This window comes from Schistocerca nitens, chromosome 3, assembly GCF_023898315.1.
Source record: "Schistocerca nitens isolate TAMUIC-IGC-003100 chromosome 3, iqSchNite1.1, whole genome shotgun sequence".
In the NCBI taxonomy this organism is placed as follows: domain Eukaryota; kingdom Metazoa; phylum Arthropoda; class Insecta; order Orthoptera; family Acrididae; genus Schistocerca; species Schistocerca nitens.
Genome location: NC_064616.1, coordinates 889,976,352 through 889,993,797, shown reverse-complemented (window position 1 = coordinate 889,993,797; position 17,446 = coordinate 889,976,352). Strand labels below are relative to the sequence as shown.

General features: G+C 38.9%; 1 protein-coding gene across 1 annotated transcript in view; it reads right to left on the bottom strand.

Moving 5' to 3' along the window:
• LOC126248943 (leucine-rich repeat protein 1-like) overlaps positions 1 to 16,989 on the bottom strand; it is a 123,636-nt gene extending 106,647 nt beyond the window's left edge. The window contains exon 1 of the mRNA XM_049950459.1: positions 16,654 to 16,989. Within this exon, the coding sequence (XP_049806416.1) occupies positions 16,654 to 16,806 (153 nt within the window). The 5' untranslated portion in view covers positions 16,807 to 16,989. The remainder of the gene's footprint in view (positions 1 to 16,653) is intronic.
• Between the last annotated feature and the right edge of the window lie 457 nt (positions 16,990 to 17,446).

Sequence of the window (17,446 nt, the reverse complement as noted above, 5' to 3'; positions counted from 1 at the left end):
TGTAACTCTATACAGTGTGCACGCATAATTAAACAGTGCGCGCTTCCATGACCGGTCTAAAGAAGCCGCTGCACATTGGCAGCAAGCATTGCGCTGTGTACCAAACAGCTGTATAAAAGCCGGAACACCGGGGTCCTCGCCACCCTGATGTATGCTCCATATTAGACTGTGCATTGAAGTACTTCTCGGTGTTCGGACTAAGCACTACTTCATTCAGTGTCTTAGTATACCCCTCCATGTTGGAATGGAATAAAAGTTTGTTGTTTGGAATGCTGATATTGTGTCATGCAATATTACTATATTTTTGGTAACGAGTGTGTTTTTCTACTCAGTGCATTTCATTTCTTGGTTTGCTATGCCCAGTATGTTAGTGGAAGAAGTTGTTGAACAGCAGTGAGCTCACACAAACCAGGAGCAGGCCCTCTCCATAGCATTAAACAATTTGGCAGCATCGTTGATGTGCCAGTGTTCACCGCTGTTGATGCAACCCCCACCATTTCCTCCATATAATGATACTGTAGAAGATCGGGACATGTGTGAAAAGTGCACTGGGCAACATTTCCAAGCTTTTGTAGTCACTGACCGCAATGTAAGGCTTTCTTTCTGTCATGGATTTCTCCTCATGTTTATCACCTTTTGTGTCAGGTGGCTCCTCCTCAGGAACCTTCCAGCCTCTCTTCTGATGAAATGTGTCAGTTGCTTTCTACTTAGAACTGCAAATGTGCGTATGTTATTGCTGCTCATGTTGAGTTCTACAGTTGTCAAAAGTGGCTGCCTCAGTTGTACACAGCTTGGGCTGTAGAACTTCGCAGGCTTAGCTGTCATTGCCAGTTTCTTACTGAAGCACACCGGGACTAATACGCTGATTCAGTGGATCAAGATAAAAGTGGCCCCTGATAGAGAAGTTTGTGAATGTGCTTTACAATGTGAGAATCCCTCTCTCACATAGGTTCTGAAAATTACCCAGTCATCCCCCCATCTCTCATCAGTTGGTGAGTCACGACCGACAACAAACACCCATATTGGGACAATTTTCTAGTCCCGCACTGTATAAAGCAGTTTTTCAGCCTTTGAACTTTCTAGCAGTAGATGATGCCAACAATGAAAATTTATTTGGGTTAGATGCCTTCAAAATTTTTGGATTTTCTATTTCTAATGAAGTGCATCTGGTATCGGATCATCTTCCATACCAACAACTGGACGCCCTCTGCTCAGAATTTCTCCTCATTGTTTTTGGAAGGTTTAGGGTGTGGCTATAAATTTCCAGGCTCACATCACAATGAAACCAATGGCGTGCCCACATTTTTTTCATGCCCACTCAATCTCAATATTTCTACGGGAACAAGTCAAAGCAGAACACAATCGACTTATGTCCTTGGGTGCTGTCACACTTGTCTGCTCTAGAGAATGATCCACTCCACTGATAATTGTCACAAACCCTGACAGCAACTTCTAGTACTGTGGTGATTTTGAAAAATCTGTACATTTGCAGTCTATTATTGAGACCTACACCTTAGTAGCCCATTAGGATGAACTCTTAGCACAGCTTTCCATAGGCCAATGTTTAACAAAAAATAAACTAGTCAGAAGCCTACTTGCAAACTGCCACTGGATGATGATTCCAAACGTATCCTCACAGAGAAATACCCCCTTCAAATTATACCAATACCAGTGCCTGGCATATGGCGCAGCTAGCAGCCCTGTTATTTTCCAGTTATTTTTGGAGCAGCTCACAGCCTCCAAGTCAAGGTGCTGAGAGTTCAATCACAATTTTTTTTATCCATTTTGTCTTTATGCTGCAAGTATAAATCTGATGGAAGTACACAGATAACTTACTTCACTTACAGAACTGCTCATAACAGGATAAACATCCAACATCAATTCCCCAAAAATGTTTGTGGCTGGCTTACTGACCATTTCAGAAAACTTTCTGTTTTGAGAGTTTGACCTCATTGTAGCAGACACTAGCTACAAATCACCACTGTGTGTTGAGCATCCATCCCAGTGATAGAAACACATTAAACTTTGCATATATGAGCACCAGTGCATACTGCTGCACTACTGTGTAAGTGTAAAAATATTTATTATTGCTTTTTTTCCCAACAGCCTTTTCACGAGTTTTATGTGGCCTGCTCCTCAGTTATTTGTTAGATATATTCCAGTCTCAACTTACCCCTACAGTTTTTAACTTTTAAAGTTCACTCAAGTTCCATGGAAGTTGTTCCTTGGTGTCTTAGTACATGCCCTATCATCCTGTACCTTCTACATGTCAATATTTTCAATACATTCCTTGCTTCATCAGTTCTGCGGAGAACCACCTCATTTGTTATCTTGTCAGTTCAGTTCTCTTCTGCAGTTTTCCCACAGCACGATTCAATTCCAAAAAATGCTATGCTCCAGACATATATTCTCAGAAATTTCATGTTCAAATTAATGCCAATGTTAGATACTAGTAGACTTCTTTTGACCAAGAATGCCCTCTTTTTTTGCTAGTCTCTCCTTTCTTTGTCTGTCATGTTATTTTGCTTCCTTCACTTCAACTAATTGGAGGTTCCATTTCTTGACATTAATGTTATTGCTAAACTCATTTCTACTTCTTATCATTACTTTCTTCTTCCTTTGGTTTACTCTCAATCCATAGTGTATGCATTTAGACCATTCATTCCATTTAACAGGTCCGGCATTCCTTCACTACTTTCACTACACTGGAAAATCATATTATTGGCATTCATTCACCCAGAATAGATTGAACAGTAGGAGTGAAAGCCTACGTCCCTCTCATATACCTTTTGTAATACGAAATTTCCATTCATGGTCTTCCGTTCTTATCTTTACAACGTTACCCCAGAAAATACCTTCCATACACTATGTGAACACTGTTCAGTAACAGTAGTCTGACCATTGCCCACACCGCATACAGTGTGAGAAATATCGAGCATGTAATCTTCTAAAATCATCACACTGTTTGTCCATGAAATCCAGAGTGCCAAAGACAAAGGCACACAGATTGATGCTGTGTATCTTGATTACTGGAATGTATTTGATAAGTTTCACACAGTCATTTAGTGACCACAATATGATCTTACCGAGTATCAGTCCAGATGTGTGACTGGATTTGGGATATAACCCAAAACGTTATTCTTAACAGGATGAAACTGGCTGATGTAAAGATTAAACTTCCTGGCTGTCTGAAACAATGTGCTGGACTGAGACTCGAACTCAAGACCTTTGCCTTTCATGGGCAAGTGCTCTACTGACTGAGCTACCCAAGCACGACCCATGACCCATCCTCACAGCTTTACTTTCACTAGTACCTCTTCATCTACCTTCCAAACTTCACAGAGGTTCTCCTGCGACACTTGCAGGACTAGGATTTGTTGAAAGGATATTGCAGATACATAGCTTAGCCACAGCCTGGGGGACATTCCCAGGATGAAATTTTCACTCTACAGCAGAGTGTGCACTGATATGAAACCATCTGGCAGATTAAAACTGTGTACTGGACTGAGACTAATACTTGGGAACTGGAATTCGATTCTTACTCCAGTGCACAGTTTTAATCTGCCAGCAAGTTTCATATCAGCGCACACTCTGCTGAAGAGTGAAAATTCCATTCCAGATGTGAAGATAATTTCTGGAGTATCTCAAGAAAGTGTTATAGTGTCATTACTCCTTACAACATACAAAAATAATACAATGGATAACATTCGAAACTCCAGTAGGGTATGCACAGATGATGCTATTGTGTACAGAGGTGGTAACAAAATGCAGGACGACTTATGGAGGATCGATGATTGGTGCTGAGACTGGCAACTGTAATGGTTAAATTTTTAGCATTTGATGATTACAGTATATGAGGGTCAGTCAAACAAAAACCGAACATTCGCCACAAAGGGACCGTGGAATGGTTCCATTCAAAAGTAATCAGCACATGCATTAAGACATTTATTCCACTGCGAGACGAGACAATCAATTTCTGTTTTGCAGAGTGTGACTGGTTGCTGATGTATCCACAACCACACCCACCCTTGCACTTCCTTGTTCAACTGAAACTGATGTCCACACGTCTTACTTCAGGTCACTAAAGATAAGTTAATCGCAAAGTGAAAGATCTGGGCTGTATGGAGGATGTTTCACTGTTTCCCAACCAAATCGCTGATGTGTAACCTTCGCCTGACTGCAACAGGATGATTCTGCCTGACAGCATTCCAACAGCTCAAGGGCAAATGGCAAAGCCAAACAGCGGAAACATCCCACATATCCCCCACCAAAGAGCTCCAAAACTGTTCACAAAAGTTCTGTTAAGGCAATGATGACCACCTCCTTTGACTACAGGGTCCCTCTGACTGGCAGTGTGGGGGTGAGCGTTATCGTGCAACAGGATGATTCAGTCTGAGAGCAATTCGATAGCCCAAGGGCAAATGGCAAGGCCAAACAGTGGAAACATCCCACATATCTCCCACCACACAAATCCAAAGCTGTTCCCACACATTCTGGTAAGGCAATGATGAGCTCCTCCTCCAACTGGAGGGGACCTCTGATCGTTGAGTTTCTTGAGCACAGAACCACAATCATTTGTCAGTAATATGAAGACACTTTGCAGGAACTGTGACGTGCTATAAAGTCAAAACACCCAGGAATGCTGTCAGACAGCTCCATCTTGTTGTACAATAACACCCACCCCCAAACTGCTAATCTGACAAATTTGCTATTTGGTTGGGTAACACTGCAACATCCTCCATACAGCGCAGATCTTTCGTGTGTGATTTCCATATCTTTGGTGACCTGGAGAAAGACATACATGGACATCAGTTTCAGTTGTATGAGAAGTGCAAGAGTAATCAGGATGCAGACCTGTCAGTGGCCAACTGCGTTCTACAAACAGGAATTTATCGTGTCATCTCCCAGTAAGACAAAATCTTACTATGTGTGGTGATTACTTCTGAATGGAACCATTCCATTGTCCTGTTGTAATCAGTGTTTCATTTGACTGCCCCTTGCATTAAACTGCATTTTACTGCAACATCAGTACATTAAATAAAATGAATCACAGTATCTTAAATACTATTTGAGTGTGATATCTGCAGTTTATATAAGAGGATTGGGAACATCAGCTGCAAGAATGTGAGGAAATTTATCACAATCAATTATTTTTATAAACAAAAGTGCTTTCGGATCACAGCTGTACAAATACAATTTACAAATTACTATTATGACTGAAATGGAAATAATAATTAGCCAATTATCAATAACAATCTTCTCAGGGTTTTAAATTGTGGTTGCTACGAGATAAATGGAATTGTCAGGCAGACTTGGGTGCTGGATCTGCAGTGCAATTAGTAGATGATGGTTGGGCTAATTTGAATGTAGTTGAAAATGCACTGCAGACAGCTGGCAGCATGTTCATGAGGTAGCATGGAGTCAGAAGGTGAGGCTTGTTTTTGGTGGTGGCCAAAGCAAGATGTCCCACATTGATGGCAAGGTGGAAGACACTCAAAAGCCAACTGAGCTCTCTCAACTCCTCGCCAGGCAGTGTCCCCTGCTCCGTGATAAATACCCTTCCTTGTTTCGATGACAAGTTCCCCTCACGAGCGATCTCTCTACTTTCTCCAGGGCTATCTCCCAGACATGTCCATACACCTGAATGGCAACCTCATATTATTCTTCTGGTCAATTAAATTACTGTTAATCAACCATGTCAAACATTTTGTACCACCCACAATTCCAACAGTTGGATAACCATGTGCACAATATTGCAGCAGACATTCCTCTTGCTTATCATACTGCATTTCATCAGTTACGAATGGATGTCCTATGCACTGTTGAGTTGTCCACTTGTCACTTTCACCTCACTTCGCTTCAGTGTGACAATGTGTTGAGTCTGCAACCATTCCCACAATTCTCTTGGCAGAAGGGCACTGAAGAGTGTCTTCTCACCTGGCAAAATGTGTGTTGTCCATTAAACAATGATGTTCCGCATCCAATACATTTGCTGAATTGTCACCTACCCCTGCATGTGGTAATTTCTCCTTTTCTCTAGCCTGACAATGTGTGTGAGTACACAACCCCTCCCACACATCTAACAGCAGAAAGAAATCCATGTAGGGCATGAAGAATTATTACACCTCTGACATACAATAGTAGCTGAGCGAAACGTGCTGGAGGTCCCTCAGTACTCACGCCATAGATGTGATATACTGCACATAAATAGGTCAAGAGATTCATTATTGTTTGACTACACTATTGGAGAAAGCTCACAGGAAACAGAAAAATACCTAGGAGTAACTGTCTTGAGCTACCTAAAGGGAAGTGAACACTTAAAATTAATTGTAGGAAAAGCAAATACCTGGCTGAGATTCATTAAAAGAAGGAAATGTAATGTCGTTCATGAAAGAAGTTGGTTACAAAATAATTGTTTGACCAAACCAAAAAAGAGCAGTTAATTTCAGTACAGGATTATTTAGCTGGCATGAGAGCACTACGCTTCAGTGTGCTTAACATATTGCAGTGGCAGTCACTGCAAGTGAGGTGTAGTGTACCATGCAGAGGGCTACTGTTGAAATTTCTAGAGCATTTGTTCAAGAACAGATGGGCAACATATTATCCCCCCCCACATATATCTTGAGAAATGATCACAATCGAACAAATTACAGGTTATACAGAAGTTTATAGACAGTTGTTCTTGCCACAAATGAAACAGAGAAGGGGAAAAATGATAGTGGTACTAGAGGTACCCTCTGCCACACACCATAAGGTGGCCTGCACAGTATACATGAAAGTGTGGATTGGTAGGTTGGTTGGTTGGGGTAAGGGACTAAAGAGCAAGGTCATCAGTCCCTTGGTCAAATATTCATTCATCCAGAGGTAGTGACGTCCACTGGGAATGTGCATGGATGAGGGAAGTACATAGGAGTGGTAAAAGTGAGGCACTGACGGCAATACTGGTACCAGTGTCAAAAACAATTTACAGAGAAGTACAAGTATACAGATTGGACTGGTAAGTAGATTAGAGCAGACAAGTGGTCTCCCATGGCCCAGCCACACAGAGAGAGAGACCTCTCCCACATCTCACCCCCAACAACCTGACTACAGAGTAAAGGCATTCTTCACAGAGTAAAGAATGCCTTCTAGTCAGAGATCAAGTAAAGTAAAAAGGAGAAGGCTAAAAATGTAAGTGACACCAGTTGGGCCGTCAATAACAAACAAGATGAGAAAAATAGTTAAGGTCGCACATGGACCTCGGGGCTTTGCCACGCAAAGGAGGCAGACCATCCCACCTCTGATCCATTATACGTGAAGCACTAAAGAGGAAACTAGCATCTACTGAGCAATTCCAGGAAAACAGAGACATTTCAATGAAAACATATTTATTGAGATAGTTTCCCAAAGCAAAATAAAGCTAAAAATATACATTTTATCATCTAATTATCATTTTACAAAGCTTTCATTGTAGAACACACAAATTTTACCATCCATTATTGCCTTTTTTCTGCTGAACAAAAACACTGGAACAGTGTATTATTGCAACCTTGTTCATAGTCCAGTGGGCCATTCTTGAGAGCACAAGTCACAAGACACTTAGAAAGCAAGTCAGAAAGAAGTAGATTTGTGCATTAGAAGTTCATCTGATGTATTGTTTCCAAATTAATTACTATTATTTCAAAATAAATTGTCCCATCCGTAACACTAAAACATCACTAAGTTTTCTTTATCAAAAGTATTTTATGTAACTGTACATGACAACACCGTGAAAGCAAGCTAGTTTACATGTAGGACTCAGCTGTTACACTCCTGGTAAAATTAAAGTATGTTAAGAATGGGATTTGTGTGTTACGTGTGGACATTACCCAATGAAGTTATGTCAGAAAATAGGCTATGAGGAATATTGTTTTACAATGAAGGTACATGTTTTGGGCATTATTTTTTGCCTCTTAGCATAATTTAAAGTACATTTCAGATTACAATACATAGCAAGAATGACATCCAAGGCTAGAGTCCAAACGTTTAGAAAAAAAAATTGAAGAACAATGAGAAAGCACATCAGCTGCATTCAAGGAACAAAAGAAAGCACTATAAGAAAAGAAGGCAAATGATAAGAAAAACAATGACTGACAATTCAGCACTTCATAAATTAAAGAAACAGAGTGAGAGGGAACGAAAACAACGCTACAGAATGATGAAGAAAGAACAGGCCTATAACCCACTAGTTCAACCATATAAGTCAGCAAGTTCACTAGGAAAGGCATTGCCTAAGAGCCCCAATAAAACACGAGCTGTGGTGAAGAAGTTACCAGAATATACAGAAACTGAGACTACTTTGTCTTCTGCCAGAATGAAAATACCACTTCATGGGAATAAAGTTTATACTAAAGAACTTATTTCACAAGTACAAAATTTTTTCTCAAGAGATGACATCTGAAGATGTCTTCCAGGAACCAGAGTTAGTATGGTTGGTGGAGATATAATTACCAAAGAAAAGTGTTATGTGCAGAAGAGAATAAGGTTAACAGTTACTAAAGCATATGAACTTTTTAAATATGACTTTCCACATCTTGCCGCTGTGGTGAAAAAAGTAATTTTTTTTTACCTTAGACCTACACATGTTTTACCAACATGGAGTTTCTCGTAAAGTGGTGCAGTGATGAATTTCCAAATTTCGCAAATAATATTAAACACTCGTTTCTAAATTGGTTTGTAGTACAGACAATGAGGGGTGGCTCATAATGTAAAATAAAAATGTGGATCAGTGTGGCATGACCGATGTGGAGAAGAGAACAGCAGATTCTTTCCGAGAAGAATGGAAGGAGGAATGTCACACAGCAGCAGTCTTCTTGATAGTGCAGAGTTTATCAGAGGATGCAGTAGCTAATCAGATATTGTTCCATCTGAAAGTGAGCACAGGCCTTAATTGCATCCGCAAATCTGCATCTGGACTCAAAGTGAATGCGGGGGGTGAGTATTATTTGCTTCTTCTCTAGACAAACAGTCAGCCCATTCATTCACTAAGATATTCATGAACTGCAAGTCAGAGAACATCAGCCTAGAAGGCAGTTCACAGAGGAGGTCATGAATAGCAGATATCACAGGGTGACAAGAGAAACATCAGTAAATGGTCTGGACACACTACATATTAAAACGCAGTCAAGGGAAATCCATGTAACAAAACAGAGAGCTCTGTTAAGAGACATCAGCTCTGCTGTAAAAAGACATCATGTTCCTGGCAATGAATTATGTTCCTGACTGGCAGGAGATGGAAAAGCATAAACCACCCAATCCACAGTTTTAGACCCGTCACTGTAAAAGACGGTAGCACCCTTATATTTCTGAAGGACTGAAAGCAATAGATACCAATTGGTCATGGGAGGGACAGAGACTTCAGGTTCTTGGTGACTGCATAGATGTGCAAGAGTTGGTAACATCAGAACTGGGGCGAGAAGATCCCCACTTCGGCAAGAAGACTGCCTTCGTGACTACTCTGTAAGGTACAAGTGGCCAGTCAAACTCCATACTGAGGAACTGTGTCTAATCCAGAACATCCTGTGGGATAAAAACCGATGAATAAAAATTTGGTAGGGTATCTCAAAATCCCCAGTCATGGAGGGTACATAAAACATGATGGCACTAGTAGGTGCCATATGCCTTATGTAGATAAGAAAAAGACAGCAACGAGGTGTTGGCATTTACAAAAAGCCTTTCAGATTGCCGTTTCCAACCTACTTAGATGGTCACTTGTGCATTGCCCCTCCTGGAATCCACACTCATACGGGGACAAAAGACCCTGAGATTCGAGAACAGAGCATACTTGGTGAGCAACCATCCTTTCAAGCCGTTTGCAGAGCATGTTCATGTAATCAGTTGGTAACTGTCGATGGATGTTAGGTTTTTGTCCAGATTTAAGAATCTGAATTATGATAATATCTCACCAATGTGAAGGGAAGACAATGCCGAACTAAATATGAAAGAAGACTCTGAGGAGATGGCGCCATTGAGTACCAGTCAGATGCTGTAAGACCTGATTGTGAATGGAATCAGAGCCCAGAGCCACAATGCGAGATGAGGCAAGAGCCTGAAAGGTTCATTACGTGATTTGACATGCCGAGGGGTAAAGGAGAGGGGGATGTCTTCAATTTATCACTTACACATCCACAAGACAGCTGCGCAAGAAGAAGACACCGACACCATTGCAATGTCGGTCACAATGTGTTCAGCAAGATCCTATGTGTCAGTATCGGGACTATCCTGGACAGTTGTAGATCTCTGGCAGCCCTGAAGAGTTTTAGATCCCTGGCATCCCAGAAGACAACAGAGTTTAGTCCTTACTTGGCATGAAGCAACATACATTACCAATGAGGAGATGCAGCACTCATTCTTACAAAATTTGATTTGATAGTGAGCCTTAGCATGAAGCACATGAATGAAAGAATATTCCTACAAAGGAGAGAAGAACCTTAGGAATAGACAGGTCAATATCAAAAGCTGCCAGCGTGAGAAAGAGTAAGAGAAGGAAGAATAGGCAAGAGATGAGAGACTGCAGTACAGAAAAGGAAGTAGGTTCTGTAATAGGCTGGGGCACTGTGCTCACCCCACCATGTAAGGTCTGCCATGCTGATGCCCCATCTGGAAGGTTATGTTTTAGCTGATAGTAACTGTAGATCAAACAGAGAGAAAGGTGGATCTGTAATTTGTGTCAAAGAGGGTATACCTCCTAAATCACTTGACTTAGGTATGTATTGTGAAGATTTTAATTTTGAAGCATGTGGATCTGAAATTTTGCTGATAATAAGTATATTACAGTGGTAACAATTTATAGGGCCCCTGCAGGGAAAAATCTGCATTTTCTTAATACAGCTTGAATCAGTTTTGGTAAAAATATATTCAAGGGCTAAGCAGTTAGTCATTATGGGTGACTTTAATGTAAACTTCCTTACAGGCAACACCAGTAAAAGTAAATTGGAACATTTATTGGAAACCTTTAATTAAACTCAAATAGTTCAATTTTCTACCCGAGTGACATACCAGTGTAAGCCTTATTGACAACATCTTTATTGATAAGTTTAGTAGTAGTCTTAGTAGTATATGTCAAATTCTTAATGGTCTGTCAGACCATGGGCAGTTGCTAACTCTTAATGACATATGTTCTGGCATTAAAAAATATAAACCAGTTTTTAGGTCCTTCAGAACAATCAATGTGGACACTTTAGAAAATTTCAATCAGCTCTTGCAGCAGACTGACTGGAGCCCAATATACAAAGAAAGAAATGTTAATATTAAATTCACCCTATTCACAGATGAATTCATGCCCCTCTTTGAAGCAGTATTTCACAAGAAAACTATTAAAATTAACACCCAGAATTGCAAAATCAAACCCTGGATTACAAAAGGGATAAAAATTTCATCTAATACAAGAAAATGGTTATATATGTCACAAAGATGTTCTGAAGATCCTGCAACAAAAGAACACTACAGATTATATTGTAAAATCCTAAAAAGAATTATAAAGTGCTCCAAAACCTTACATATTAAAAGTGGAATAGACAACTCTAACAACAAAATAAAAACCATCTGGGATGTCATCAAAAGGGAGCTGGGAAAAGAGGAGGAGAGTGTATCCAGCATAGAAATAAGACAGTGCGGTAATTTAATTAAAGAAACGAATGCAGTTGCAACAGTCTTAAATGAGCACTTTGTAACAGCTTCTGAGAAAACTGGCTGTAGGGGTTCAGCCAACGAGGCTATGGACCTTCTGAAAGGATCTGGTCTGTGCAAAATTAATCAAATGCTCATAGCCCCAGTTACAGTCAGTGAAGTGAAAAGGATCATCACTAAAATGCAAACTAAAATGTCATCTGGCTTTGATAATATCTCCACTAAGGTACTTAAACATTGTCATAATGCCATTTGTGTAATACTTTGCCATATATTTAATGAATTCCTTCGACAAGGTACTGTCCCTCATAGAATGAAGTATGCTGACGTGAAACCACTATTCAAGAAGGGGGAAAAAAACTGATGCTTCTAACTACCTCCCTATATCCCTTTTAACATGAATCTCCAGAGTTCTCGAGAAACTGATGCATAGGAGAATTGTAGAACACCTGAATTTCCACAAGACGCTTAGTCAATGCCAATTTGGTTTCCAATCAGGCCTGTCAACTGATGATGCCATATTCTCCTTTACTAATAATGTTCTAGAAGCACTGAACAATAAATTGGCTTCAGTTGGTATTTTTTGTGGCTTAAGCAAAGCCTTTGACTGTGTGAGCCATGAAATCCTCCTTTCAAAAGGAGCCTATTATGGTTTAACTGACAGTGGGAATGTGGCTCAGATCATACCTGACTGACAGAAAGCAGAGGGTATTGCTGAATCATGAAGATGGCTCAATAGCTTCATATGGCTGGGGAACAGTTAGTGTAGAAGTGCCGCAAGGTTTGGCGCTTTGCCCTTTGCTCTTTCTTATTTTTATTAATGACCTTCCTCACTGTTGTAAGCCTACCATCAAATTTACTCTTTCCTCATTTCCTCAGATGATACATCCCCTGTAATGGAAAACACCTGAAAATGATATCGCATCATCCGCCAATTTGCTTTTCCACGACCTCCATAAGTGGTTCAGATGCAATGGCCTAACTTTAAAAAAAAAAAAAAAGACAGTTCATACATTTCTATGGGTCTCACAAAGTTCAGGGTGACATAAGTCTAAGCTGTAATGATCAAGATATACATCAAGTTTATTCAACAAAATTTTTAGGCCTCCACATTGACAATAAATTAAATTGGTCTTACCATATTTTGGACTTGAGAAAAAGACTTAGTTCAGCAACTTATGCTCTACGTATTATAGCAACAATTGCTAATAGTGATGCTGTTAAGGCTACTTATTTTGGCTATTTCCATTCATTGTTATCCTATGGCTTAATATTCTGGGGTAACCAACCAATGGCAAATAAAGCATTTGTAACTCAGAAAAGAGCAATTTGAATTATAAGTGGAGTTAACAGGAATCATTCATGCAGAAATCTTTTTAAAACACACAAAATATTAACAATGACCTCACAATATATCTTATCCCTTACATGCTTTTCAGCTAAGAACTTAGACATGTACAAAACCAATACTTCTTATCATGATTATGACAAAAGAACAAAACTTGAGTCAGATACAAAAGGGAGTACACTACTCGAGCATAAAGGTGTTTAATGCACTCCCATCTGACAAAAAAAATCTTACCAGAGAAATGCCAAAATTTAAGAGTAAATTGAAGGAATATCTTCTGGAAAAAGTGTTTTACTCTCTTAATCAACTCTTTAATGTAACATTGTAAATTAGATGCAATACTTTACTTGTAATATTTGCTATTGCCACTTTGTAACTTAATACATCCTACACCAGTATGGGAATTCGTGTTCAGGCAATTGGCACTATCAAATTCCTGCAAATGTATAGTTTGTAATATGGAAAATTGTAATTTATTATTTTATCATTTTATACCTCTGTTTTACCATAGAAAATGCCTAAGCCTGTAACTATTAACATACTTTGTTTCTTATACACCAATTGCAATTTACATTTGTTAGTATATACAAGCAGGCTACTGTGTTAATTTATATTGTGACTTGTTCCATATCCATGCAATTCTTTTGTATACCGGATCTACGGAACACGAATAAATAAATAACATACAAAAAGCTGAGAGCCCCCCCCCCCCCCCACCCGAGGTGTGTAGACATGCTTTATAAGTTTGTACATTCTCTTTCTACACATTCCTGTGAAGGAATAGGATTACATTTAGGACACTAAAACTGAGATACTTAGATCTGCACCTGTCAAATGCACAGTCCCCAAAGTCAGGAATCTCAGAGTTGCACCCAGAGGGTTTAAGAAAGACAGAAAATTCTAATATGCATTTAAAGTGAAAATAACATCAGATTACCAAAATTAACAGTTTTTCATGCAAAAATAGGAGGCGGCTAAAACATACATTTAAGTCAGAACTTCCAAATTTTCTAAAACAGTTCACAGCAGTGAAATAGTACTATGTCCCACTACAAGTACAGCTTCCTGGAAAGTAAGTGATAAGTACTGAGAAACCTTTGTGACTAGAGATAATGACCAACATACAGATGTGAAGGCAAACTCATGATGGACCCAAACATCATACGTAATATTCTCTTAAATACTTTATCACTGCAACATATAGTGCACTACAGCTTAATGATTTACATGGATTGATACCAAAATATGTCACCCAAGTAGCAGAGTTTATGTCTGAAGAGGCTTCATGAACGTTAAGGGTTAAAAGCAGTTAACTTCTTAGAGAACAGATCATTAGTGGGGTGAGATTGTATGTCACATGCTGTAGTTAAGACACGTATGTCAGAAACAGCAAAACAACTCCTTGATCCCATCAACTGCAACATTTGAGATTACATCTATTCAAGTTGCTTACAAACAAGTGTAGTCAAACCATCCACAAAATGGGAAACCAGGAAAGTTAGAGTTAATTGAGCCTACCGGTACCAGATGTTGGCTTTATCCCCATACGATGATTTAGCGTGTGATGTCGTTCATGTGAAAACAGCATGCTGCCAGTATTTATTTTGTGTCAGTATTACTTCTGTGCACTATGTTACAGTGACACACTGTAGTATATCCCATGGTCTAGGCTAAGTTGGTCAACAAATGTGATGAAAATAGAACAATAATTCTTTTCATGAGAAGTATATCTCACATATTGGATTTCGAAGCCTTGCTTATGATCACCAGTTTGAGATTAGATCAGATTAGTCAGGCAGTATCTAAGGCTTCAATTATTTTGACAATTTCATTGCTCCCACTTTTAATGACGTATTTGAAATAGATTTACTTTCACTCCACATGAAACAAACTGCTAATAAAAACACAGGATGGTTCCAGGAAAGACTGCAGTACAACTATCAAATTTATTGAGTTTCTACATTAAGAGCATGGCCTCTTAAAGGTATGCAGCCAACAGGCAGATATTTATACCTTTCAAAAGTATTTGACACAGTTAACCATGAATTTCTGCCGAAGAAACTGATAACATAATAACTCATCCATGCACTTACTGTGCACCTACTTAATGATTCAAATCCAGTGTACAAAACTCTGCTGCCAAGTGGATTATAAGATTATGAATTTCTGGTCCACCGGTGATAAAGTAACATCAGATGTTTCCAAAGATTCTATTTTTGATCCTTTTCTATTTGTGGTGTATGTTAATGATATTTCTAAACTTCCAATTCACACACCATAAGCTATGCTGACAACGAATCTCTCTTCATTTTATGGTAAAAACAGTAATGGACTGAAATCTGCTGCAACTCATGGCATGGCAGATGCAACCTCAATTTTATTCATCCAGGCTTAAAAACTAAATCAAGAAAATCCCCAATACTAACAGTTAAAACAGTCAAATCAAATAGAACTGGGCAATAACTGTAGTATCTCAACAACAGACAGTGTCAATGTTAAATTCCTTACTACCTGTCTACATAAAAACCTTCAATGGGTAAACCATATGAACTACACATGCAGCAAAACTAGCAGTGGCTCATATCTGTTCAACATGTTGTCAAACAAAATCACCAGCAAACATTGAAAATCTTATATTATGGCACAATTTATCTATATCTCAATTGTGGTTTGGAATTATGGGGCTGTGCTGTAAACAAACCCCTTACTATTAAATTATTATTGCAGATTGACCAGTCTATGGGCGAAGTTATCATCACTATCACAGAAAAGGGTAATCAGAATGTGATATGCAGGCCAGTCATTGAGCACTATTAAACAAACATCTTACAATGTATTTCTGTTGTTTACATTAACTAAACACATTTTTTTACAAAATCAAGCAGGTGCGTGCAAGTGCAGCAATGTTCATTACAACATTAGAAGGACGTTCAATGACTTCAAATATACAACTAATTTAAGAATAACAGGCTATAGTCCAAACATGAATGGTCATATATGGGAATAGTAAGCTGTAAGGTCCTATACGAACATATGAAGTAGAATTATTCAGAATGTAATTAAAATCTTTGCTGATATTAAATGTTTGTATTTACTTACTGAACTTTAAACTGCCGGGATGTTAATTCATATTCCCTAGATATTTAACTACTGATATTTCAATCCACAGTTAGTTTCTAAAAATGATTTATTTTTATTATTACTATCGTCATCCACAGTTTACTACCGCAACGTCACTGTATATGTATGTGCGTATGTATATTATTGTTGTTATTATTAGCAATCTTTATGTTCAGTCAACTACTGTTAAGACTATTCGTACAGCTATTTGTCATGTGGGAATGCAGTATCGTAAGATCATTTTATATCTGCGTATAATGTTTGGGGAACTCGTCAGATTACTGACCACACGAAAGAACTGAAAATAAATAAAAGAATGTATTCGACAACGGAATAGTTACAAACCGGGGATTATGAATTTGATTACAGATGTAACTTCAACTGTAACCCCCTCCACCACGCAGGGATGATTAGAACAAAACACCAATACAGATCATGAAAAACGTACATTCCAGTACTTAAGATTATTCGTTCTTCATAATACGAGAAAGGTAATATGGCAATTTAATAGATATAAACAAAGTATTATTTCGTTATACCTTGTATCTTTGTCCTCTTTTATTCGATGGCTGCTGAACTAACATTACGGCCTCATCTTTGTCTTTGAATATAGTCAACGTTGAGTGTCGGGATCGGCTGACCGGTATATTATGTTGGTGGTTAACCACTTCCACAAACCCAAGAAGTTTCATTGCGTCGCAAGAAACGAACGGCTTCCAAACGTTCAAAAATCCATTGTCTGGGCGTATATGCTTAACTCCGAACAACAATACCGTAATACCAACTGTTGAACCGACTCGAAAGTGACAGCCCACAGTAAACACCAAAGCTCCTCTTCCTGGAAGCTCTACACTGAATGTCGCGCTCACTTCCACTGCAAAGAACATACAAAGATATGAAAGTTTAGCTACGAAAACTTGCATATGAATACCCCCACCACCAGACATGACGCATCACGGGACAGCGGAAACTTGTTTTAGACTGTGATCATGGAGTATAAAGGTCTCTGGAGTGAGCAATGGGTTCTACCCATGTTGTCTACATTAACCTGGGATTGTCACGTGATCTCGGAATACTGCCATTTGCTTATCTCATTTGCAGACTTCGAAACTTATAATATTAGACGTATTTTTTGGGATTTCACTATCTGTTTATTTGTAATAGCAATGTGAATTACTGTTGTTGTTACAGGTGCAAAAATATATACATGTGAGGAGAAAAAATTTGTGTATATGAATGCTTTGTCGTGCTGTAATATTCCTGGTAGCATTTTGAATAAATGTTTTAAATCTGTTATTATCTATGCGAAATGTGTCATTTCTTGTTTATTTA